Below are 27,004 nucleotides of genomic sequence, written 5' to 3'. Positions count from 1 at the left end.
AACCAAGAGTTTCTGATCCGGTAATGACTCATCAAAATTGAAAGCTTTGAGGCTAAAAAATAACTAACGAAGTTACAATTAATTCTTTAAGAGAATTAAGATATTCTAATTAAAAGTTTTTCTTCGAATCTTCGAGTTGAAAAAAAATCGTAGATAAATAGATTCACCGCGAAGTTGAGAAAAAACATCGCACTTATGATATCAAATACCTGAGCTTCTTGAAAGGACAGGTAATTCCAGAATGTTTTCTTTGAAGCTGGCAAAGTAAAGTTAAACTGTACATACTCGTAACTTAATTCAAATACAACAAATGTGTGTGAATTGTTGAAACCTTAGAGGTGGTCATCGAATGAATCCCTAATAGGGCATTTTATAAAGAAATTTATCAAGTTTAATAGGTAATACTGTCATTTATTGAAAATCAACACTATAACTTGTAAAGAATCTTGATGCCTTTAGCCTTTCTTTTAGCCAACTTACCCCCTATTTATGTAGCCATAAACCAATCATTTGCATAATTATGCAGAGTTTTGTCTCCTAATTGATTCAATTTGGAAAAAGCATTTTCTAAGTAGAAAGATTTCCAAAACGTGGAAAAGTTTTTTTCTATTGCAGAAACAATGATCTTGTTAGCAAATACACTTTTTTGCAAAGTCGAATGCTGACTGACATTTTCATACAAATTTTTATGCCTTTTTTGTACTAATTTTTTTCATTTTGTTTTGCTTTTGTCTGATAATGAAAAGCGGCATAAGCGGCACAAGGCGGATATGTTGCTCCTCCATCCCACTTGATTCCACCTCTGTTGTGTTAAGAGGTCAGTTCTTGCTATGCTCGAAACTTTTTTGTGTCAGCGGACTTTTAAACTTAATTTCCGTTAAATATATATCTATGCATTTAAAAATTGATCCTTCATTATTACCACCTTTCCCTCTGAAATCTTAATTTGAACAAATTTGAGTTTACACTACCTGATGGTTACTGTATAACCATGACAAACAAGGGCTTTGTTTTACCTAAAGGCAAATCCAAGTGATTTTTCCGTAATTATTCATATGTTATAAATTTACTTCCCAAAGTGTCCCCCACCCCACAACACGGTAAGGTTTCATTAACCTTGATTCTAATTATTGGATGAAGCTTTCCACTAGTTTTATGTCTTTCTGAGCACGTGCTTCTTGTGATTTTTGAAAGATGCAAGTTTTACGAATTCTGAATTTCTCCCATTGAAAGAGGGCATTTCACTTCAATAAAATAAACTTAAATACCCATCATCTCCAGGCCCTGGGATCATGAAACATCTTACGCTTAAGTCAAAATCTCTATTTGTTAATAAAATGTTGTAAAAGTAAAAACTGTCTCCCAGAAGTGTTGTTATCAAAATAAATTCCATAATTCATGAATTTTTTTATAGATAATTGAAGATTTGACTTAAGTCTAAGTTTGTTTCATGATCCTGAGGCCTGATAGTTTGTAGCAAGAATGCTCTTCAGGTTAGCTGCAAACTTAAAACAAAATATCACCCGAGCCGTTTGTGTGGCAAGTTAAAATAATCAAAACTTTAGAATCTAACATAGAAGAAATTCTTCATGTCATAATTCTGCAATAATTCAAGCAAAACAAAAAAGACAATTTTATAACAAAAATTTAATCATTTTAATTTGATTCATCTTTTGGTTCAAGTGATTTTTCAAACATCTATATCATGCAAATTCATATTTAGACAGGTAATCATTCAAAATTAAATTCATTTAACCTGCTATAACATTCAAGGCAGTAAAATAAAATATTCAGATAAACAGATGCAAAAAAAAAAAAATAAATAAAGAAAAACATGAATTTTAGTTAACCTCAATAACATTAAGGAAATAGCACTATTAATTTCAAACCATAACAGATTTACAAGTTAAGATTAAAGGGTCTTATCTTTCTTTGTTTTAACACATTTTATCTCTTATAATTTACCTACAGGCTTTAAACAAATAAAATAATACTTTTTAGACATCCATTCAAAATAGAACATTGAGAAATTAATTTTAAAACAGCTGTAAATTAGATAAAAATATTATGCTTTGCATATTCACATGTAACAAAAAATAAAACAGATTGAAGATACAACCTGTATTTAAAGCATTGTAATGATAAATGTAATTACTTAAAAGCTAATTGCATTGATGTTTTACAAGATAAAGACAAAAACAAACGAATGAATAAGTACTAGAAAAACTAAAAAAAAATATTCAAACATTTGAATTCAGCTTTAATGGTTTTAAAACTAATACATCTTTAAAAGTGCGTTGAGTTGGAAATGTGCCTAAAGAATGCTACAGAAACAATATTGACAACAATAGTGCTTCATTTTGTACAAACATTGAAGGCACATAATTTAGCAATACTGTCCCATAATAGGAAGAATCGACTCATACAAGTATATGGCTGATGTAAAATGATTTATGGAACGCAAAAATCTTTTTTATCAAGCTATAACAATAAGAAAAAAAACAAAATTGGTGCTATATCATAGCTGAATCATAATTTGAGTACATGTATTTAAAAACATGCTTTTATAAAAAGCAAAAAAAATATATGAAACTAAATTAAAGAATACAATATGTTGTTATATTCCTTAATATCAAAATAAACAACAGACTAGCTAGCCATTCCTAAATCTACCAACACAAACTCACATTGTACATTGTAAATAATAACACTATGACTGACGTAATATCTTACAAAGCGCCAATTAATTATATGTATTGACAACTTGCATGTTTGGATTTTCTTGGCATGATTTTGATATTTCTTATAACAACATAAGCTTTTGAGGAATATTTCAACGACTTTAAGGATAAAACGTCATACAAATATATATATTTTAATTTATATATATATGCACATACAACTCCTGAAAATCTTGCCTGAATGGCACAAATTATTTTGTGTTTTCTTGGGAGTTTTTCTCCTTATCTTTTAAAGAAAAATTAATAGTTTGAACATATTCATTCAGAGTCAACTTGATGGTTTTCCTTTCTCAATGAAAGGTGTTGAGGCATTTGCCTCCTCTGTTTTTATCTCAATAAATAAACCACTTTTTGAATGTGATAAAGAGGCGTGGTATCTCTCTCTATCTTCAGGCTGACTGGGCCCCCAACTATCTAAGGGGGTTGTTAACTTTTTCCAGTTCTGCAAAAGAAAATTTGGTAGTCAGTTCATTTAGCTAAGTCTCAAATGTTTTTATTTAAGCGCAAAACATGTACCAATCATTTTTTCCCCTAAAAACTTCATGTAAGACAATCTTTTATTGAAATTATTAGCAACTCTTTCCTTTTAAAAGTTAAACAATTGCTGTAACACAATGACAATTATATGTAATTTTTCCTCAATGGGCTAAATGTAGGAAATATGACTTTATTTATCCATGCACTAACTCCATTCATTAGGATATTTTCAATAAAATATATAAATAAGAATGTCCAGATCAAAATTTCATCTATACACTTTCTTTTTATTCTTTACACAACAGTGTAGTTACATTTCATGCAATAGTGATATTAAAACAAGAGGCCCATGGACCACATCGCTCACCTGAGCAATGTGGCTAAGAAAAAAGCAAAAATCAGTTTATTATGGAAATTAAGTTTAAACCTAATAGTGGTCCCAACCAATCCTTAAAAAGGAGAGGGTATGATTTGAACAAACTTGAATCTACACTAACTAAAGATGCTTGCATATTTCTCTGACTACCTGTGGCTTTATTGCTTTTTACATTTGAACTTACATTGTGCCCCCGTCCTACCCCCGGGGGTCATGACTTGAACAATATTGAATCTACACTACCTGAGAATGCTTCCATATGAATAGGACTGATCATTGAAAAGAAGATTTTTAAAGATTTTTTCTACATGTTTCTATGTAAAACTTGGATTCCATGTTATGGCCCCGCCCTACCCCCAGAGGTCATGATTTGAACAAAATTGAATGTCCACTACCTGAAGATGCTTCCATAAAAATATGATCATTCATGCCTTTGCTATTCTTGAGAAGAAGATTTTTAAAGAATGTCCCTATATTTTTTCTATGTAAAACTTTGATTGGCCATTGTGGCCCCGCCCTACCCCCAGGGGTCATGATTTGAACAAATCTGAATCTACACTACCTGAGGATGCTGCCATATAAATATGATCATTCATGCCTTAGCTATTCTTGAGAAGATTTTTAAAGAATTTCCCTTTCTATTTCTATGTAAAACCTTGATTGGCCATTTTTGCCCCACCCTACCCCCAGGGGTCATGATTTGAACAAACCTGAATCTACACTACCTGAGGATGCTTGCATATAAATATGATCATTCATGCCTTTGCTATTCTTGAGAAAAGATTTTTAAAGAATTGTCCTATTTATTTCTATGTAAAATTTTGATTGCCCATTGTGGCCCCGCCCTACCCCCTGGGGTCATGATTTGAAGAAATCTGAATCTAAACTACCTGAGGATGCTTCCCTATATGTTTCATCTTTCCTGGAACAGTGGTTCTTGAGAAGAAGATTTTTAAAGAATTTTTCTATATATATTTATATAAAACTTTGATTGCCCATTGTGGCCCCACCCTACTCCAGGGGGTCATGATTTGAACAATTGAACAAACTTGAATCTACACTACCTGAGGATGCTTCCCTATAAGTTTCATCTCTCCTGGCACGGTGGTTTTTGAGAAGAAGAGTTTTAAAATACACCATCAAATTTTCACTATTTCTGAATTTTCTCCCCTTGAATAAGGGCGTGACCCTTCATGTTAACAAACTTGAATCCCCTTTACCTAAGGATACTTTGTGCCAAGTTTGGTTGAAATTGGCCCAGTGGTTCTTGAGAAGAAGTCGAAAATGTGAAAAGTTAACAACAACGACGACAATGACACTGACGACAACGACAGACAACAGACAAATTTTGATCAGAAAAGCTCACTTGAGCCTTCGGCTCAGGTGAGCTAAAAAGGATTTTTACCTCACGAAGTGATCCTTCAGAAAGTAATAATGATGTGATGGCAATAATTGGAATAGGAAGCATTGATGCTATACCAAGACACCATCCAAAAATTATGGCCCATGTAGGATATGCTTTCCCATCGTAAGTGACTGGTCCTAAAGTGATCACGCTGAATAACCAAATGCCCTGTTCAAAGAGCATTTTTAAAATAAATTGAATGGTGAATGTTTTAGTGAACATCATCCTAATATTCTCTTTAAAAAAATTGTTGATTTAAGGTATCTTTAGTAAAGACAACACTATAAAAAATACTTGACAAAATAAAATTACCAAGATTATAGTTGGTGTAATGTATCTCCACATTATATGCCAAATGGCATGAGGTTTGTGTCCAAGCATTAACTCAATGTCTTTGTAAAATCGATCTGTGCCTGAAATATTCCATTCAATAATTTAACAATTATCTGATAAATTGCAAACTCTTGGCATTTGCATGAATCTATTTCAACACATCAAGAGATTTTAAGAAATTTTCACTATTTTTCTGATCAGGAACTTTATGAAGCAATGAAAATGTAAATATATTCCATTAGTTTGAACCAATACAATTATCTATGAAGTCTAAAAAATTTTCAGATTCATCTAGATTTCACCTAGATAAAGACGGAATTTCAGAAGACATCTCAATATTTACCATATATCCATGCAATTGCAAGACATTCTGTCAAAGAGATAAGCATTAACGAGAAGCTTGCACAATACCAATCCATAATCTGCAGAACGTAAATTCCACCCTGAAAATGGAAATTTTTTTTACATCAACAGTTTTGAAGAATCTGTCAGATACTTCTATCATTTCATTTATTTCTTTTCAAGTGACAATTTTATATTAAAAGCTGGTGGTTAACATTTCTTCATGTCTTTGCAGTCTTAAAATTAAGTTTTATTATGAAAACGTATATATGTTTAACTCACCTGTGTAATGCAAGGAAGGCCCATCAGAAACTCAAAAAGACAGGCTATGAAGCAAATCAGTGTTCTTCTCTTTCGCAATAAATGTGGATATTCGTCCAAAAATGCTGATATGCAGGTTTCAACCATACCAAACTAAACAGAATAATTTTTGATGACTAAAACATGGAATTTTCAATTAATTAACCCTATTTCCTTTCAACACTAGCATGTTCATAAATATGATAGCAACAAAAATATCATTACGATCAGATATTTATAATTGCTTCAGTCATATCTTTGGAAAAATCAAATCTAAAAGCATTGTCATTTAAAATCAAAATTTACATAATATTATTATTTTATTTCACATACGTTATTCTAGATAAGATAAAGCAATTATAAATACTGAAAAAAGTACATAAAAGTTATAAAATCACCATTCATAACCTTGAGTATATGACTAATAAACAAGCAGTCTGACTTGGATGCATTTCTGTTTAAGGGGGTAGAGGGAATTTAGTTTTGTGACCATATTAATCTAGAAAATGTGTAAGTATTGAAAAGCTATTTGGGGTAGAAGGCTTTCCATATTCTTGGGTAAATACATTAAAGCAAAGTCATTTAATTTTAAGAAAAAGTGGCCTTTCCTTTTAATAGTATTATTAAATAAACTATAACAAAGTCAAGGGGGTGAAGATATATCATTGAAATGTTAACTGATCATGCTTGGGAATATAAATTCAACATTTCCTCGGAAGGATAAAATTAATTCACTTTATGCAGCATCACCATTTCACAATTTTAAAAGGGGGACTATAATTTAAAGTTTGTGGTATGAATATTTTCACCCCGTATATCGATATCCTAGTTCCTAAAATAGTTCAATTTAACATCTATGTTTCGATCACAAAATGGACATATAAAAACCTATGTGACTTTCAGCCTGGCGATGCCTGTTCGAGGCCCCCTTGCTTCTGTTGCCGACCATACCTGTCTCAATGAAGGAAATCAAAATCATGTAACACACAACACTATCTTTGAAATGTTTGAGAAAAACCAAGTTAGTCCAAATTCGACTATATTTGGAGCCAACTTCAAGCCCAGTGAATCCAGATAAAGTTAGAAGTGTACTAAGCTAAATTTGCTTGATACATATATTTTGTCTCATTTAAAGAATCCCATATAGACTTAACTGGTTGAATTCTTGGACATTATATACAGCTTTGAAGTATGTGTGCTGATTTTTTGAATCTCTGAAGCTAAAAGATTTATTGTGTACGAATTCGTGTAGTAGTATGTTTGGACAATCTCATTATTTCAATTTGTGTATGTTTATTTAAACCTAAAATACACGATGTTCTTTCTTAAAATATTATTTTCTGTTTGGTCCATGATTTAGCAAGTTTGTTTCCGTATTCATATGTTAAAAAATTGTTTAGTATTCCGTTAATTTATATGCCTCTTTGATGCATAACTAGATAATGAATTCTATCCATTAGGGTTTGATGTCATTTTTTCCAAACGTCAATACACTTACGGTCGTATTTTAGGAATTCTTTTTAAGAAATATGTTGCCAAAAATGAAAAAAAAACTTTGTATATAAACTAAAACTACCAAATTTTCAAGCCCCGAAACATAAAAAATTTGATAAGGATCGTTGTGTGATTCTGAAAGGACACTTCATGATAACAAAAACAGAATCAAGAGCCGGGCCTTTTGTTTGGGAAAGGTAAATAACCAAAGAGGATTCACAATAAAACAAATGTTGTTTTTTTTCGTTGATGTACATTTCAATACTCTCTCTCTTTGTATTTCTCTCCCTTTCTTTCATTAAAAATTACACTCCTATTGGCAAAAAATCTAAAGCATAATTCATTTAAACATTTTCTTATTCATTCATTCATTCAAGTTCATTCATTCAACATTCAGTCGTTCACATATAAATACTCATGCTTTGATTGATGAGCATACAAAGATATGCTTAAAACACCCTGTCCAAACCAGAAAGCATGATAAAGAAACATTTTTTAAAAGTATGTAATACTTTTTCTAAAATGCTTTCAATTATCAACGCTAGGATTTCCACAAAGTGTTTGTAATAGACATGAAAATAATTAATTTCACAATGTACCCATCTTTTCTCTAACACTCTGTTTCATGTATTTGCTTACCTGAATGAATTAAAAGGTCGACCTTACCCCCAAAGTAAAGCGCTTCACATTCACCTTCTAACAGAATATAGTTTGTTTCATGTATACAAAAACTGTTAATTTTGTAAATGAACTTTTCAGCATGGATAACATAGTTGCTTCTTTCAATGCATGATTTTTTTCTATTTCAGTGAAAAGAAATGTTTTAAAACTTACAGATTAGAAAGAATGGATTGTTTTTTTTTTCTTTAATTTTCATTTAAGAAAGATACATTTTTGTTAAGTACCCTCCCAACACAGAATAGATTTTTTTTGAAAATGAACAATTGAAAACATGATAAAAGCAATTATAAGAAAGATGACCTTTTACTAAATTGAGAATGCTAGAACATTTTCAATGTGATTTTACTTAGTATGAGTATGAAGTTTAATGAAACAAAATGAACAATGCAACAAACCACACAATGCTGGCTAACAAAGTACACTGTACAAATGTTGCTTTCCAGACTTTGCATCAAGCAGTTTCATTTTAAATACAAATCATACAGGTACTTTCATTTCACCCTGTTCTTTTATCTCTGAATTCATACTACGAATATATATAAACATGTATGCCTATAGTGATTTTGACAATAAGTGGCGATAAATCTAATTTTACTTTTTTGATAAGAGTTTTCTGTGTTGGGATGGTGAACAAAAACAATTTCTGAAGAGTTGTTTAAATAAAGTTTGTTGCAACTTTGTTTTCCATCAATCAGAAAGAGTAAAAATGTCTTTTTAGCTTGAGTATTAATTACTCAAACTTTATTATTTATTAAGAGAAAATAACATTTAATCAATTACACATTAAGTTGATAAAGTAAAACACTCTTATATCTAAACATATTAATTCTGAATATTTTTCACCTCTGAAAAGTTTGATATTCATTATTCTCAATCTGTAATATAATACTGCTTACATACTTGTGACTGGTGTTGCTTTCTGTCTAATGTTAATGTAAGGTAACAGGAAAATATTCAATTCAGTCTACTTGAGAGTGTCATTTCACATTTTTCCCCCTTTTTCTTGGCTCTTTTTGAAAAACAAGCTAAAAGGATTTAACAACATAATTTTTTTTATCCAAATCGGTCTTCACCAAATTGAATTTTATTTTTATTCTCATTTCCTTATTTATTTAGAATTTTTCTAAGAATGTTTTAATAGGTATATAACAATTAGTAAATGCTTTCAAAATCAGAAACCTCTGTTAAAATGTACATGTTCCATATGTAACCATCATATTGTTGTTTACCGATTTTTAGTTGAAATTTAAAATAAGTCTACATCTATGCTTATTTTAGTTTTTCAAATAAAAATCAGTAAACGACAATGTTACCAACTGTTCTACACTATTTATTCGACATGTAAGTCTTACCAATTGATTCATCTCACATCTTAATCATGTTAATGGAGAAATATTAAATGTTGGACACATTCAAATGACTTTTAAAAAGTCATATGTAATATGCTATTGCCATGAAGTTAACAAATGGTTACATATATACTATCTGATATACATTCTTTTCTTTATCTAATACAGCTTTTTATGGTTTTCTTTTGTTTTGAAAAAAGAGCCCTTCACAATGAATTGAAAAAAATACATAAGTTCACCTTTTAATCATCAATTTTTATCATCGTTAACATTTTCAAATCTAATTTTAAAACTCAAAAATTGCTTATGTACCTCTCAAATAGACTTGGGAACAGAAAATATAACATAAATGCGTAGGAGATGAGCTTTTAGCTACCTGGCTGTCCAAACCAATGGTGAATAACATCAGAAAAAACAGGACTGCCCACATAGGTGAAATAGGGAGGTTAGCAACAGCTTCTGGATAGGCAACAAATGTTAAACCAGGCCCTATGGATACAAAATGATTTACAATTTTAACTGAACATTGATGCCTTGATCTGAAACTTATTCTATATCTGATATTGACTAATATATATGTATTTTAAGCCATTACGTTTTCTTCTCCCTCCCGCAAATTACAAATTATTTAAGCAGTGTGAAAATCAAAGATTTATTATATCGAATTTGGAGAAAATTGAACATTAATTTAACAGATATCGCATTTGTTTTGTTTTTCTATCTGCGTGATCCATGTAAGAGTTTGGTATGTTTATTTAGATAATTATTTAATGCAAGTACCTTGACTAACGACTTTTTCAACTGTTGTATTGGCGGACTCTGCCATGAATCCCAAAATGGAAAAAATCACAAAACCTGCGAATATGCTGGTACCGCAGTTTATTATAGGTACCAACATTGCATCCCTAAAAATAAAAATAGATGAGTTGACATACATGATTATGAACACGCGCCATGAAATTTTACCCACTTAAAATACATTTGCCAAGGTTAATCATGGTCTACTGACCGACACTACTAACCTTGATATTGGAAAACAAAACTAATATGAAACTTTATTCGCAAGTTTTTTTTTTAATTCATACATAAATGTGTTGCATGTTGAAAATAAACCACTACATGAATGTTATTTTTTTTCAATACCTCGTTTTCAAAACAGGGATTTTTTTATATTTTGTTGATGATCTTACCTGTAAATATTATTGCTAAATCTGTTATAACTGGCCATAGTAATAATTCCTCCCCATGCCATGCCCACTGAGTAGAATATCTGTAACGCTGCATCTCCCCACACCTAATATACATCAAAATCAAATATGTAATCAATAATGATTAGGCATAATTACATGTACTGTAAAGTTGAAAAAAAAATGAATGATACTGAAGTGCTTCATAGAAAAATTCGAATAAACCTCTATACCCTCTTTTTTAAAAAAAAACATGTCAACTTTATTTATTCATACCATTACAATTAACAGCTACAGAGTTGTGTTCACAAAATTTTTCTAAAGATAAGCTTTTCTGAGGAATTTCGGTGTGATAACTTTCTGAAGTGCACATGGCTTCACATGGTGCTTAAATGTATTTTGTTTGGCAAAAAAGCAGAATTCAACTTTGCCAGTAATAATTCTTTCTGTCGAGACGTTGCTTTACCCTCTAGCAAGAGTGAAAAGATAGCATAAAGCCTATCTCGTATCTGTAATTTGCCAAGATACAGAAGTATCACTTAGTTAATGGTTATAAAACAGATAGTTGACATCCTTTGATATTTTTTGAACCAACATTATATAAGATTGTCTCGTTTGTTTGAAAATTATCAGCTAATTTACTTTTGAAATTTCTGCACTTCTCGACTTGTTTTGAAGTTCCCACTTTGTATTTAGAATATATTTTACATTAAAGTTTTGCAATTTAAAAATTCAAAACTATCTAAAATAAAAATAGATTTTTAAAAGAATCCCACACAAAATTTTATATATCACTTTTTTTTAATAATACCCTTTTTAAAAAAGCGCGAAAATGTATTTATCCAAATACAAAATAGATCCCTTTACGCAATAATGCTTTCTAATAAGTTTGGACGTAACTGGAGCGGTTATGATGAAGACAAAAACATGAAACTTTAATTTAAACAAACACTTGTCAAACACAGACTATGTACGAATCATACATATATTGTTATAAATATACATGTACAGATCAGGAAAGCTAAATCGAGCCTCTTGTTCAAGTTAGCTAATTATATCTATTTGTGCCTGATTTAGGGAAATCATTGCTATTGCGAAATATCGATTGAGAATATTCTGGGTTCACGTTCAAAATAGTTTTTTGTCGCGGGAAGTAAATACACTCCTCTATCGTATATTTTGCTCTAAATTTAAACTTATCATTTAAATTCAATATCTGTGTCGTGGTATGAACAAAAGAAGTTTTCCACTGTTTTGAAACCGTATACCATCTGTTAACCGCTGCCAAAGCAAACAACTTTTTTTTAAAAAACATATTCAAAAAGAAAATCAAATTCTCAATCGATTGCAAGCCATTTGCTCCGATCTTCCCGCAAGATACATGCTGCGAAAAACTCGCGAAACATCCATAACATTTGTAAACGCTCCTTTAAAGTACATGGTAATTTCAAGAAGCCTTGAACAAGCTTTCTGTATTGGGAACTATTTTTTTCCCCATTTATTCTGTGTCTGGTGTATTTACCTGGTAGTCTGTCAACCGCTCCCATTTCGGTAAAATGTAGAATTTAATGCCGTTCAAAGCACCAGGTAGGGTTACCCCTCTGATTAGTAATACGAGTAAGACTAGATAAGGAAAAGGGGCTGCAAAATGCATCACCTGAAACAAAGAAAAATCTTAATTCAATATGTACAAGTATCTAATGATAATAAACAATTAAAAAAACCTTAATACAATACGTGTCTAATGCTACGGAAAAGGTTAACTTTAAAAGTTCTTAAGTAAAAGTATCAAGTAATGGTTTATTAACAATCAACAAAATCATTTATATGTTTACAAGAAGTTTATGATGAAGTACTTTTGTTACTTCAAGATTTTCTTCTCCGTGTAGATTTTTAAAAAGTTGAACAATACAAAAAAGATCCTTATAAATTAATCGGGATAATGCACATTTTTATTTAATTATTTCATTTCAAATTTAATGAACCGTTTTGCATTTGTTCCATCATGGAAAATGTATGTTCAATTCTGATGATTCGGTTTTTCGAAGAACTACTTAGTATCGGAGAGACAAATATAGTATGTTCACCACCTGTTCGAATGAGTCACTAGGATCATTATTATATTCGAGTGCTGTGGATGTTTCAATCAATACTGATCTTAGCAAATTATGAAATAAGGCTATATTTTGATCCATTCAAGTTAAATGCTGTTACATGATGACAACGAAATGGTTGTCTTTTTTATTTTAAGTTGAAGGTACCGGTAAGTTTTAGTATGTCAACCTAAAATCAATCCACACTGTGATGACCAAGATTTTTTCGGTTTTGAAGAGGCCAAAACTTAAAATTTCAGCTCCTGACATTATGTAAGGATAGTGGATAGGTTGCTTTTATTATTAACCTGAAGACCTGTTTTAATACTTCTAGCTATTTTATATGGCCGTCCTATTTATTATGCGTGTACCTTTGTTTTTAATCACACCTGATTCGGTTGTGGTACAAGTTCCACGTACCTTTCCTAAAACCTTGACCCCTTTAAATAAGCACAGGAACACGGTGACCCACGCCAAAGTCAAGCAGATCAACAGCTGCCAACGAATGGTACCCGGGTCGTTTATTCCTTCAGTTATTTCTAGAACGTGTCGTCTGCAAAGAGAAAATTTTTGAAAATAATTAAACTCAAAATGAATTTTACGTCTTCAAGAAAAAAAATTATTTGTCCAGGTTATGAATTCATAGACTTTGTAAGCATATACAAAATGCATAAAATCAAAACGAAAAGAGATTTAACATAGAATTTGTTCAACATAAATTATTCCCACAAAGAATGAATTTATGACAACTCACGTCCAGAACTCCTCGCTCGCTGACATCTTTTTGCTGGCAAGAGCCGTTGCGTTCGCCGTAGCGTTTGCCGTAACGTTCGCCATTGCGGCCATCGTCCCATTAAACAAAGAACTGGCATTATAGAAAGTAGAATTCCCAAGAGAGAAGGCTGAAGCATTAGTCCGAGTTGGATTGTGAACATTTCCTATTCCAACAACGCAGTTTTCCGTATTCCAGTCATTATCACATGTACTCCAAGGCAAAACAGCCCGAAAGGACATGTACAGAAAATACAACGTCCAGGCCACAATCACATTATAGTATATACACACGATTGCAGACACCATTACCATCCCCACTCCAACACCTGAAAAAAAGGAATGCATGTTTTTAAATTTTAAAGAAAGAATGTTATGTTTTTGTAGTCTAGAATTTTTATTGATAGATTGATTGATTATATATTGTTTAACGTCCCTCTCGAGAATTTTTTAATCATATGGAGACGCCACCACTTGCCGGTGGAGAGCTGCAAATTTTGTCCTATACTCGGCACTAAGGGCCATTGAGCAAGGAGAGATCTTTTTCGTGCTAGCACCTACTGCGACACAGGACCTCGATTTATACAGTCTCATCCGAAGGACCGGTCTCCACGTCCCACAGTGGGATTCGAACTCGCGACGTAAGGATCAACTCCTTACTTCGCGACTCTAGAGCAGACCCTCTAACCACTGCGCCACGTGGGCGACTCTAGTATTTTTAAGATCTAAATTAATGAAGCCTGGAGTTATTTCTTTTTCAGATAAAAAATTGTGTACATGTTAAAAATTGATTATGAAGTCTTTTTTATTTCTATATAATTTTAAAAATTATTGTGTATTTTTTGCTAAGCTTTGCAATGTTAATGCGTGGTGTATTACTATTTGAGTCTATCTCTTTGACAGATTTTTATTTTATTCATGAATAAATTCTGCAATGCATATTTTTGTATCTAGAAAACATGCGAGAAAGACCTCTTCATGAACTCTGTGGTTTTAAGGAAAGGGGTCAGTAAACTTTTTTTTCCTAAGGCCTATCAGTGGCCATTGCACGTCAAAGATTGCCTTATGCTAGTATCAATGTACAGGTTGCCTATTGTACTTGTAATAGTCCACCTAACCCATTCACAAGGTGAATACATTGTTGTTTTTTCGATACATGTCAGTTGCCAGTGCTTATCAGTTTAATTTGCACCAATTGCCCTATTCTTCCTATTGCACACACTGCAAATGAGAAAAAGAGTGGGAATTTTCCATGCTTATATTCGCTGACGCTTGCAAATTCTACACGTTGCATGCATGAATCGATTTTCATTTCATCGAAAAATGCAGGAGAAATTTCCTACACCTTTATTTATTGTCATACACTGATAACTGCGTGTAGTTTCCGGCTTTTAAAATACAACAGAATATCATTCTTTCCGGAAAACGTAGAAAAGCGGAAACTTTTATCAACAAATGAAAATTCAAGTATAGCAGTGCTGGAGTGTTTGTGAACAAAGTTATGTGTAAACAGACACGTAAAGTACAACATACGAATACAATGAATGAAGTAGCTTCGCCTTGGATATGATGTACAGATATAGTCCTTGGCAAAGTAAAGTAACGAAGAAACCTGAAACCGGGCAAGTAACAAGGAAACTGGCCGTTCTAGCCTGAACTTCGGCTAATTCAAGTCAATAGCGATCTAGATCTTACCTTTGAACAGTGGACACATTCTCCATACTGAAATAGGACTAAGACTAGAGAACTGTCCATAAGACGCTTCCATAAAGAACAGAGGTACCCCGCAAAGGACTAGAAACATTATATAAGGAATGAAGAAAGCACCTGCAAAACAAATATTATTATTAATAAGAAGAAAATATCCTGAATATCATTATTTTGTTGTTTTTTATTTATACATTACATACAATACAGTGAATCTTTTGATTCCAAATTTTGAAATATCTCTGCAAATCATAGACTAATTTAAAAACTTGCATGCAACGGAATAATACATGTATATACTACCTTAAAAGTAGTTTTACTAGGTATTGGGTAAATTTACAAAAAATAATAATAATAATAATAATTGAGGCAACATAATAATTTGCACGCATTGTATTTCATGTGTATATAGAGAAAATAAGTTATATATCCTAGAAAGGAAGTTCATTAATGCAGTGTCGGAAAATAAAATATCGATCTAATCATTACAGACTGATAGAATTGTTTTGTTGATTACGTGCTCTTCAGCGCCGTTCTCATCTTTTTTAATTTTAATTTTTTACGGAAAAATAGACAAAACGTATTCCAAATATTTTTGATAAGGGGTTTCTTTCAAGTATTAAATATCTCTAATGCTAATCTCTAGGTCTCCATTACGGAAGACTAACACAATACAGGGCATTTCAGCAGCGAAAAATAGGTCAAAGTTTTAGGGACCTTCTTTCACAGCAAAAAATAGGTCAAAATGTGTTTTAGGGACCTTCGTTCATCACTGTGTTTTCCATTTTTTTCTTTTATTTTTAAAAACAGGTTAAGCTCGACCAGGTTTTACTTATTACTGTCGTACAGTTTAAGTCATCCAGTTGAAGTATAAATTAAATAATATTTGTTTAAAAAGTCATGAAATACATGTATGTAGCTGTCGAACATTTTAATTTCGTCGACATTAAATTTCACAAGTGAGGGTCTTTATAATAAGTAAATATTTTCAGGTCAACATATCCTTTGCAATTTTACGGTGTTAACGTTTTGTCGATAAGTGGAAAAACTTCCTCTACACGTTTTTGTGAGTAAGTTTACTTTAAACAACATGTAGTTATTTTGTAAAGATATAAAAAGATCACAAGAAAACCTACATAAGGAAAAAAAACACGGTAATAGACAATTTCGTCCCACAGTTCTTTGCAACTTACGGAAATCTTTTACTGTCTGATAAAGGACAATCTTTTAATGTTCCAAGCATTTTCTCTCTCTTTATATTTTTATAAATAGCTCTTTATAAATATTTACAATGAAAACACCATAAATATGTTGTTTACTGTAGTGATTAACTAATTATTACATGCATTCCTCTTCTAATTCAGATTTCAAGGCAATACATGTAGAACTGTCACTTTATTTATTCTGTCTGTAAAAAAGTCAAACCATTGCACCTCCGTCCCTATTACACTTAATTAGTATATAATCCTCAATTATTAAAATTATTCCAATTATCTAAATCTCAGCTTATAAATCATAAATTCAGACTTTTCTTTACGCACGTAAGGTATGAAAACATTTTGTAAACAAAAAGTCTGTGAGCGAATGCGCACTAGTAATAACCTTGGTCTGACGTGTGAATACCGGTATAATATTCTCTTATGTGAAGATAAAAAAATTCAGTTTAAGGTATCGAATTCGTACAAAAATTAATCTCACCATATGCCATGGCTAAACAAAGAATGTGCTAAAATTTCAAGCATCTGCAATAAAAAGTTGCTGAGAAAACTGCGACGGAAATTTGGTATGGACAGACACACGGATAAACAGGAAATTGACATCGGATTTGTACAAAAATGAATCCCACCATATGGCATGCCTTAGTAAAGAATGTGCTAAAATTTCAAATATCTACAACTAGTAGTTGTTGAGAAAACCGTGACGAATTTTTCTACGGACAGACAGACACACAGAAACACGAGGATAAAACAGTATATCCCTTACTCCTTCGGAGATTAAAACTTTTTTTCCAAAGTTTATAGAAAGAACACGTGTTTATTTTCTTGATTTTCACACCTCAGGCGAAATATTTCAGAGCTTCTCTGTCAAACGGCCTATTTGTCGTTGATCTTTTGACTTACAACCGAATGCCTATGTATTATGTAAATGACGGTATTTAAAGCAGCCACATTTTTTCATTAACAAAAAGTATAATTTATTTCGAGAATACCTTTAATATATATATTTCTCTCCTTTTTTGTTAACAAATTCATGTTTTTAAAAAAATCGTTAAAATGCACATTTTCAACATGTTTAAGTAATAGAATTCATTATAAGATACCAATTATCAATGCAAAATGACTTACCACCGCCGCTTTTGTAACAAAGGTAAGGAAATCTCCAAATATTCCCCAGTCCTACGGCGTACCCTATACATGTCATAATAAAGTCCAGTCGCCCCTTCCAGCCATCCCTATCCTGGATTTGTTTCTTCTCCTGGACAATGGAATCGTCAGAAGAACAACTCTTAGAAGACTCTGCATCTTCCTTCTTCATTTTTGCAGTATCTAGTGTAAATTCCAAACCCTGCATAGAATAAAACCAAGATCAATATAAGACATATATACTCTATAACTTGGAGTTTTCCAAGTGTCGTCCTTAACCTTAGATTCGTCCAATGAAATGTCATCGTGCTTTTCTTCTGTCTCTTTTAAATTCATAGTCAACATGCCTCATCTTTCTATTTCAGTTTTAAAGTTCAGGGCCTAATAACCCTTGCATCCAGATCCTTTAAAAGAACTCTATGAGTCTGTCCCAGTTTAATTTCGCTTTTTTCCCCCAAAATGTAAGTAAAAATAACTAAATGACAAGCAGTGGGTTTTTTAAAAATATTTTTTACCGAAAATTTAAAAAAAGTTGAATTTTGTGATCTTAACAACTCATATAGGCCTAGACGTGAAAAATGCAAGCCTTCTTTCTCTCCTTATTCAGGCAAAACTTAATAGACGAATTTCGCATTCCTAAGAGTTATCTCCCGTTGTCGGCGTAACGCTCATTTTTCCCACTTTGTCCTTTGTAAGTTACCTGTTAATATTTTTAATCTTCAAACGTTATCAGACAATTTCGATCTGTACCTGTATTGTCAGAATATGGGGCAACATGAAAAACATAATGAACATATTCATACAGTTTTTATTTTTAAAACACTGACCCATAAAGTTGGTAAGTAGGGAAAACAGTGCCTTACGCCGGTTGACCCCGCAAAGGGGAATAACTTTTGTAAATGTGAAAGTCGTCTATAGTAAACATTATGATATCCAAACTTTTTTGATTCAAAATTCGTAGTTCCAGGTACAGAGTCCTTGGCAAAAAGGGTCAATTAAATCTGACGTTACAATCAGGATGTAAACAAAAGATCTAACGTTACGTCAGATAAAATAAATTCAAAAAGTAAAGTGGGTTGTTAAGATCCCTCAAAGCAGTTGCTGTCTGACATTGATAATTACATTTAAAAGTGCAGATTGTAAACAGATATTTTAAACAGAACTTATCCTATTTAAAGAGCTTTTTTCCACGAGTATTTTTTTTTCACAAAAAATATCAATGTTGGTAAATCTTAAACAAATCGAAATTTCAATTTGAATTTATATCATTAACTTCTTTAAACTTTACAATAATTATGTCACAATAACAGATATATCTTTTAAAAGCTGCATAATATTTACAAGAAAAAAACAAAAACAAACAAACAAAAAACAAACAACCTGATTTTTCAAAGCCCCAAAGCATGTGAGCAGACGTTTTTAATTTCATCGTTCGAATTCACTGTAAATTTCACCGGATGTGTCACTGCGAAACTAAATAATGAATCCCGTATGATCATGATGATAACGCTCTAAAATTCCGTTCCTGTCTATATTTGCATTTTTTCGGTAAATTTTCATTACGTGTTCTTTACAATTTTGCGCTTTTTTAATATGAATAATAAAAATAAAATACAAAGACTTTTCATGTATGTATAAAACGAATCGTGGATTTTGTTTCGTAAATATAGACTTAATGGTTTTCATGGAAGAAATTCGAGAACTCATTATAACACAGTACCCTGCAAAAACCTTAATTGTAGATTTGCTGGGTTTTTTTCTTCATATTTTGGATACTTTTGTGCATACAACAAATATATGTATCATGATTATATATATATATAAATTAAAAATGCAATACATATCTATAAATAATGTGCAGCATAGAATCATTTTATTTTAATTGAAAATTATCAGAAAATATATCAATATCAATTCTTTAAAATGAAATGCATATAATAAGACAGACAGTTTAAAAAAAATACATGTACAGGCATCTCTTTAACTACCCCACATGTACATCGACCACAAACCACGCGGTCTTTTATTCACAATGCAAAATCCTTGACTTATCACATTTATACAACAAAAAAATAGAATGTCCTACCTTAAAAATTGATAGTTTTTTAAATTTATATCCAAAACTCTTTTATAAATATAAATTAATATATTTTTATTAACAAAAGGGACAATGAGCTCCACAACGTCTCTTGCATCTAACATAAAAGTCGGTCACTGCATGAATATATGTTCGGGGTTACGAAAAATTTTCCTCTACGTCACTACAGGGTTGCCCTAAAAATGAGAGTCGTTCGATATCTAGCGAAGTTAAATTTAAAACAAATATTTCCTCTTCATTCGAAATTAAAGGATTTGGAATTTTCATAATACATCTTCATTCTTTAAATGTAAAGTAGAAGTAAGTTGACCATTAGAAAAAGAATATAGATAAATCAATATAATATACACAGCATGCAAGCTTCGTAATAAAATACCATGAATTTATCGGCAAATATTTGTTATTTATATATTTATTATTTTTTATCAATTGTAATGCACGTGTCAGAAATGAAGTTTTTATTTGCGTCACACTGCTACATTATTCACAAAGTATTGCTAGAAATTTAAAAAAAATTAAAAAATGAATTAGCGGGACTCATTCTAAAAATTCTGGCAATATCCGTACAATATAACAATGCATGGGTTCATTCACTTGACCTTGCAATAAACAATTAATCAACAGCTTATATTCCCCATTAAAGTCATTGTAGTTTATGCCTATATTAAGCGTGTTTACATGTAGGTCGTTTAAATAGCTATAAAAATAGGTATTGATGCATTGTATTTTCATGGGAGTGACTCCTGGACCAGCATATTTTAAATAAAATTTTAACAGTTTTCAAGACCTCTGCACCTTTCTGTTATATTATCCCTCCCTTTCCCTAGTGCAACAACGTCTTAATCGCTATTATATACCAAATTAGTAAAATTTTTTTGATGCTCAGCAAAACCAATGATTCAGAAGTCTAATGCTTTGTTTTATGATGCCTACATCATACATCTGAACATTGTATTAATTTATATATGGCACACATTGCAGTTATAGTGCACAAGTTACAGTGGCATTTTTTTTAAAATTTCATTTGAGAATAGTACGGGCTTCGAGAATACTTGTATATTCACATAAATATATTGAGACGCCACCCGTGGACTATGAAATTCACATACAGTTGCATGAGAGTTCACTAACGAACCATCATCGATCATCGACTGAAAATTAAGTAGGTCCGGGCACGATTATACGACGGCGTGACGACAAAGAAGCAAAGGCGCAATGTGCGACGACGATTTTGTGATATTACGATGGAGCGATATTGAACAACATCGTCATCCTACATGTATACTGTACCATTCCAGCATCGTCATCGCGGCACTACCGAGTCGCTATTGCACCATCGCTTCATCAAATGCCATGGCATCATCGTCATCGCATTTTCACACCTCCATGCACATCATTGTGTTATCGTACCATCGCCCAATCGCCATCGCATCGGTAAATTTAATTGTAATCGTGCTTTCGACTGAAACCTCGATGATGCCGTGATGCGATAGCGAATTACGTATATGGTGCTATCCGGATCTCATACTTATGACCATTGAGCATTGAGGGTTTTTTTTTTTCTTGAAAAGCAATCTGTCATTTTCATACTGACATGCCGCGTTGAATATCCAAGAGCAGCTAGGGTCAGGGACGTGGACATCATCAAACCGTAGCTGGCTGAAAGGATTACCACAATGACCGGCTCTAACAATCCTTGCCCCAGGAATAATTTGGCCTTCGGTTGAAATATGAATAGCGCCCAAATATAAACTGATGCCTCTAAAGGTCAAACAGACAAAAATAGTTTTTTCTAAAGATAGCATCACCAGAATGCTTAATATTTTGAGTTCAAGTTCAGTTTCCCATGCAACTAGTAGAATTATAATTGCGTGGACCCTGCCACGTCTTATAGATGATAAAATTTTGTAAATGTATTTTGAATTAGAATATGCCATTCATTGGCAAATTGCGCTTTTAAATCCGCATATATCGTATTTATATATTCGGATCCAAATTTCTCTCTTATACATGTACATATATTTTATATACACATTAAACATTGATTACATGGACTAGTTCTTGCTTTTAAAAGACAGAACAAGCTAGTTTTCACCGGCATTTGTTATGTACATCAAGGGTCGCAAATTAATTTGATATTTAAGCAATCCAAATACTGTTTGATAGAGGTCTGTAGCAACGGATTTTAATGTGGGGGAGGGGAGGCTCCGAAAAAAATCTGTAATACAGAGCTGTCTACGTCTACACGTGTACCATCGAATCTATTTTTCTCATGATGATAGATTTCTTCCGTATAAATCCAGAATACATGTTGGTTTCAAATCCCAGTTATTATGCGTTACAAGTATCAAAATAGCCTCATTTTTTAAACTGACAAAACTAGAGTCTAATCGGAGATAAAAATTTAACAATTTTGCTTTTAGACTACAATCAGTCATTAGTAAGAAGCTCTGTAGAAACTGTCAACAAACCTGTACATGAATATATATTTACTACACCTAGAAAATTTTGAATTTGAATATCGGGACACATGCATATAGTCCAGTATACAATCTAAAATTTTGTATGTTATTTCTCAATAATTCATTATTTCTCAGGGCCCATGGTCATAACAGTTTTCCTTTATTTTAGATAGCTGCAATATAGCATAACTTTGCTCCAACTGTTCATTTTTGTCGCATATATGATCTTGACTTTTTTGAAAGTGGGGGGGGGGGGGGGGGGGGGGGGGGGGGGGGGGGCGGTTTTTTTTTACTATACAACTGTTCTATATTTTTGTATCCATTTTTTAAGTTTACCATATTTCCTTCATATTACTTTACTTTAGCGAATAAATGTTATCTTTTGAAGCAAAAATCAAGTCAAGTAAATATTATCCTTCACGTGTAAAGTTGAATGATCTTTGGTACTTTACTTGTTACCGTAGAAATTTAATCTAATTCAAACACACTTAATTTCTACAAAATTTAATCAAATATAAACATTTTAAGTGCTTGTCAATTTCACTCATTAGGCGGCATCCTCGTGTAAATATTCTTAGTAAATATTCCAAAAAAATATTTTTAAGTGACCATTTCAAATATCTTGTTTTCCCCATTAAGAACTGTGTTTATTGAAAATAAATCAATAATAAGGAACAACATGTACTAGAGTATATTTTCGGTTGTTTGGATCTCATCAAAAATGGGTTAATATATTGCAATTGAATACAGAGAATACCAAATTAAATAGGGTGTGTTAAATTTTTTTACATTACGCATATAAACATGAATCTTTTTAGGAATATTTCTTCAGAACTTACATGTATGACTTTGCATAGACCTAAATGAATAATTTGTTACCAAAATCTTCATATAAAGTGATATTTATAGTTTCAAAACTTAAAAACGTAATTTAAAGAACTTGAAAAAAAAATGACCTCTTTATCCCTAATCAAAACAAAACAGATAAATCCTTCAATTTAAAAGTACGTCGACCAAACTGATATTATCCCCAATGCTCATGCAACATCATGAACTGTCCCTTTTTTACCTTGATCCATCAATGAGTCTGAAAACATTGTCCCAAATATTTCTACTAAATAATATTGTCAAGATCAAATTAAAGTGCATAAAGGTAGAAAATCCTCCTTGTGCAATATACCTCGTATATAAAATACCGGGGGTATTCGGAAATGGAATGTTATTTGTTTTGAACCATATTGTAGGACGCTGACATCCAAGAAAGGTGGTCCTAAAAAAAAGCTGTAAACCTGCTTGATATTAAAGAATTATATCTCTTTCTCTCTTTAAATTTTAATTCAATTCAATTATAGTGATTTACAATATAAATCTTGTAAATTGGATCATGGATTATAACAAATAAAAATCATTGCCTCCTCTTGTCTGCATATTATCCAGAAAATGTAATTTACAATCCTGCAGACAATTCTGCAAATTGTTTTAATCGTACACGTACATGTACCTCAAAATTGTTTATATACCGTATAAAGCTTTCTTTAAATAAATCTAACATTCACTGTAGTTTTTTTTTCTGAACTCTCATAAAAATCTATATTGGACCACTGAAATATTGCACCTATCTATGAACTATTTGACCGCTTTGATAATTTTTATGACCTACTTTAGGTGCATGTTGCCCTCAAACCTAGTCAATGATTGAGTTAGGGCAATATGTTGGTTTCATCGGACCTAAAAACCAAACTGATTGCCTGAGGCCGTTAGACAGAAGGCAAACAGATTGGTTCCAGGGATCGACAAAACGCATTATGTCCAAGAACACATGCAGTAAATAAATGTTTTAATTGTTACATTGTATGCCAGCTTACAGGTATATGATTGATAAGATATGGTTGTTCCCGTCTATAGTGTGACGTAAAAAGTAGCAGTAAAATATTTCATCAAAAGGTACTTTCTTTTTCATTTCAACAGTCCATGCTGCAGTAGTTTTAGAAATTCTTTTTTTTTTTTCAATTTTAGCATGAGAAATCAAAATGGGTCAAATTTTACAAATAATTTTTGACTTAGTTATTTAAAGGAAAAGATATTTAGATGTTTCAAAAATCAGCAATATCAAGCGTGGAGGCTTGAGATTTTCAGTTTGGGAAAGATTGATACCGAACAAAAATAAAATTTAAAAAGGACTGATTACTAAATACTTTTGGTAATTGTACTTATTCTTAAAGGTAACGACAATATTGATAATTCATGTATGATTCAAGTGTTGCAATTAATTGCAAAAAGGGGAAACTGATAAACTGAGCACTACTATATGCACTGACGTCTGATTCTGACTGCTTATAAACCTCATCAATTAGGGAAAAAGAACACAATGTACATGTAACAAAAAGAAAACTTTATTCATCGTATTCTGAATACTACAGTAAATTCTTACAAATATGCAAAAATAACTACCCCTTTTAAGAGAATAAATAAATAAAACAGCAATTAGTACCTTCCGAATGCGCCAAAGAAGTTGGATGGAGTGCATTTGATCAAATAATTTTTCTTGTCTATTTTCCTGCGTGTTTGTTCACTCAAAAGAGACCTCTCGTTTAAATTTTGGCATAAGGTGGACGATTGGTTAAACTTGAAAGCGGATAAGGCTAAAGGCATGATTATTGGAATTATATTATGAGTACCGTTGTTTTGCATATACTTTTTATTTAGCGATTAATTACACAGTAAACTACAGTATCTAGGAATTTTTCCGATTGTCCGACCTTGAGAGGGATCACACGGCTGGTGTGACCGGTCAACAGGGGATACTTCTCAATGCATGGCACCTGATCACATCTTGATCTCGCACAAGTCTTGCAAACATGCATCCTTAGCATTCAGCCACATTTATCACTATGCAAGAAAGCTTAAAGAATACAGTTGTAAATGTATAAAATGTTTTCATAATTATTCGATTTAATTACGTTCCCCATGTATATTCGTCTACTTTACTATAGAAGACTGAATTAAAGTCAACTTTTTGGAGAAAAAAATCAAATAATGATGTGATGAGAGTTTCAACTTAGGAAAGTCAATGACTGACATTGTTAGGTATATACAAAGGGCATTCTGCCACGTATGTTTACCAACAATTCATCTGCTGGAACATTGCATGTCAAGGATGCGATTTCTTTACATCAACATAAACAATAATTGCGACTTAGGTCAACATACTCTGGAATTTAAAGAATTTTTTTTGCAGAAAGCAAAGAAATAAGCACATATTTGCTTCTGATAATGTTCTCTTTTATGCTAACTGATTCAGTATGATTCGCGTGCTGAAGTATTTTTGGAATCTGTAACAAATGGAGCACGTGCTATTGTTGTGACCCACTTTATTCCTATAATTTGAGAGTGCCTAACTTATTGAGAGAATTTTTAAGAATAATAAAACAGTGCCCTAAAATTTGATGCCGAGAATATGAACGGGTCCATTATGAATTCTCTCTTCGAAATCTTTAGCATCGAATTCTGTGGCATATCAACTACAAAATGTATTCAAATCATATATATATTCTTTGATATTGCCAAATATATTTTATGAATATGTTCTGTGATTTATCTAAGAAGGAACAATCAAATTGATTTTAAGTTTGACTTTGAAATTAATTTAATAACTCAAGCAATTCAATATTTTAATACATTCATCATTGTACATACATGCAAGTTGTTTTTACTTTAATTAGAAGAATCGAAAAACCTCAAGCAAATAGAAGTTTGTAAGATCTACTTTATTCAAAATTCGTTTTTTTTTAAATTAAATCTTTAATTAATGAGGTATAGATTATTGATTAAAGTATCTGCATCAAGAGAAAAGCAATGTTTACAATGATACACAATGGAACATTGTATGGTACATATAATGTTCTTGTGTTTATATGTCCTTACCTTCATGGTACAAGAGTACTTGCAGCAACAACGTAGATAGATCAAATGATTCCAAAATAATCCAGGGATATGTTATATAGAGGTACAGTGTAATTTCTTGAAACCACTCTGAGCCGGTTTACTCGGGAGCAAGCGTGGTAGACTGCTCTTTTATACAGTATTTACATGTACTCTAAAGTAAAATGGCTGATCTGAGCCGAGTTCAAGTATGTAGAGCAATATAGAGCACCAATGGTATAACATAATTACGCACTTATTACAATAAAAACCTGTAGAGGAGAGAAAAAATAATTATGTGTCATAGATGGGCATCTAATTGCTCAGAATGTCAATTTAGACAAGGAATTGCGTTGTATGCATGCTCACTGCATAATGGTATTTCGTCAGAATACCATATATGACCATCTAGGGGAGATCACTCTGCATGATAAAATAATCAGGGGTATTTACGTGTTTCATTCAGAAATAATTATAATTAACAAGAGGCCCTTGGGGGACAATGTTCATACGAATCACCTCGATATTCCAACCCCCAAACCCCCCCCCCCAAAAAAAAACACTCTCCAATATTGCCATCTAGTATATATGGCCCAAATTTTTCTTTCTTTTTGGTTACCCGTCCCTGTCATGGTAGCATTTTCCACTAGCAGACCTAATAAATGTAAAATACTAGGAATCCTAATCGCAGTAGCAATATCATTGATATTTGGACAAACTTGCCTACATGTATGACTTTGAAGGTCCTGGAAAGAACTTTCTTATATACATGTATTCCAATATAAAGATTTTCAACCCTGCAAGTTATGGAATTCCATGAATCCTATCCCCGAGGGCCATGAGCAGAGGTGTAACATAGTTTGCTATATACTTGTACAGGAATAAAAGTGATATGCAATGGGAG

General features: G+C 32.0%; 1 protein-coding gene across 2 annotated transcripts; it reads right to left on the bottom strand.

Annotated features, from left to right (window-relative positions):
• Positions 1-1,632: 1,632 nt before the first annotated feature.
• Positions 1,633-26,260, bottom strand: LOC134248060 (sodium- and chloride-dependent GABA transporter 1-like). Of its 2 annotated transcripts, none has more exons than XM_062730486.1 (14): positions 26,104-26,260; positions 17,602-17,821; positions 15,245-15,376; positions 13,533-13,878; positions 13,199-13,331; positions 12,208-12,342; positions 10,689-10,792; positions 10,279-10,403; positions 9,875-9,987; positions 5,957-6,088; positions 5,676-5,775; positions 5,312-5,412; positions 5,000-5,167; positions 1,633-3,183 (listed from the first exon to the last, which is right to left on the bottom strand). In XM_062730486.1, the coding sequence occupies exons 1-14, from the start codon at positions 26,107-26,109 to the stop codon at positions 3,010-3,012; spliced, it is 1,989 nt and encodes a 662-aa protein (XP_062586470.1). In that variant the 5' UTR covers positions 26,110-26,260; the 3' UTR covers positions 1,633-3,009. The 2 variants fall into 2 exon arrangements, with proteins under 2 accessions (XP_062586470.1, XP_062586471.1); XM_062730487.1 differs by lacking the exon at positions 26,104-26,260 and adding an exon at positions 19,706-19,821.
• Positions 26,261-27,004: the final 744 nt, after the last annotated feature.

Source organism: Saccostrea cucullata, unplaced genomic scaffold (genome assembly GCF_032062105.1).
Source record: "Saccostrea cucullata isolate Sc308-1 unplaced genomic scaffold, CSIRO_AGI_Scuc_v1 ctg502, whole genome shotgun sequence".
Taxonomy (NCBI): Eukaryota; Metazoa; Mollusca; class Bivalvia; order Ostreida; family Ostreidae; genus Saccostrea; species Saccostrea cuccullata.
The sequence above is the reverse complement of the archived record's forward strand: the minus strand, read 5'-3'. Positions and strand labels throughout refer to the sequence as shown.

Coding starts and splice junctions, on each gene's coding strand:
- LOC134248060 (XM_062730486.1), bottom strand. Junction 10,404..10,688: donor TTTAGCAATAATATTTACAG/GTAAGATCATCA, acceptor TTTTATTTTTAG/GGATGCAATGTTGGTACCTA. Junction 3,184..4,999: donor CTGAAGGATCACTTCGTGAG/GTAAAAATCCTT, acceptor TTTCTTTTGCAG/AACTGGAAAAAGTTAACAAC.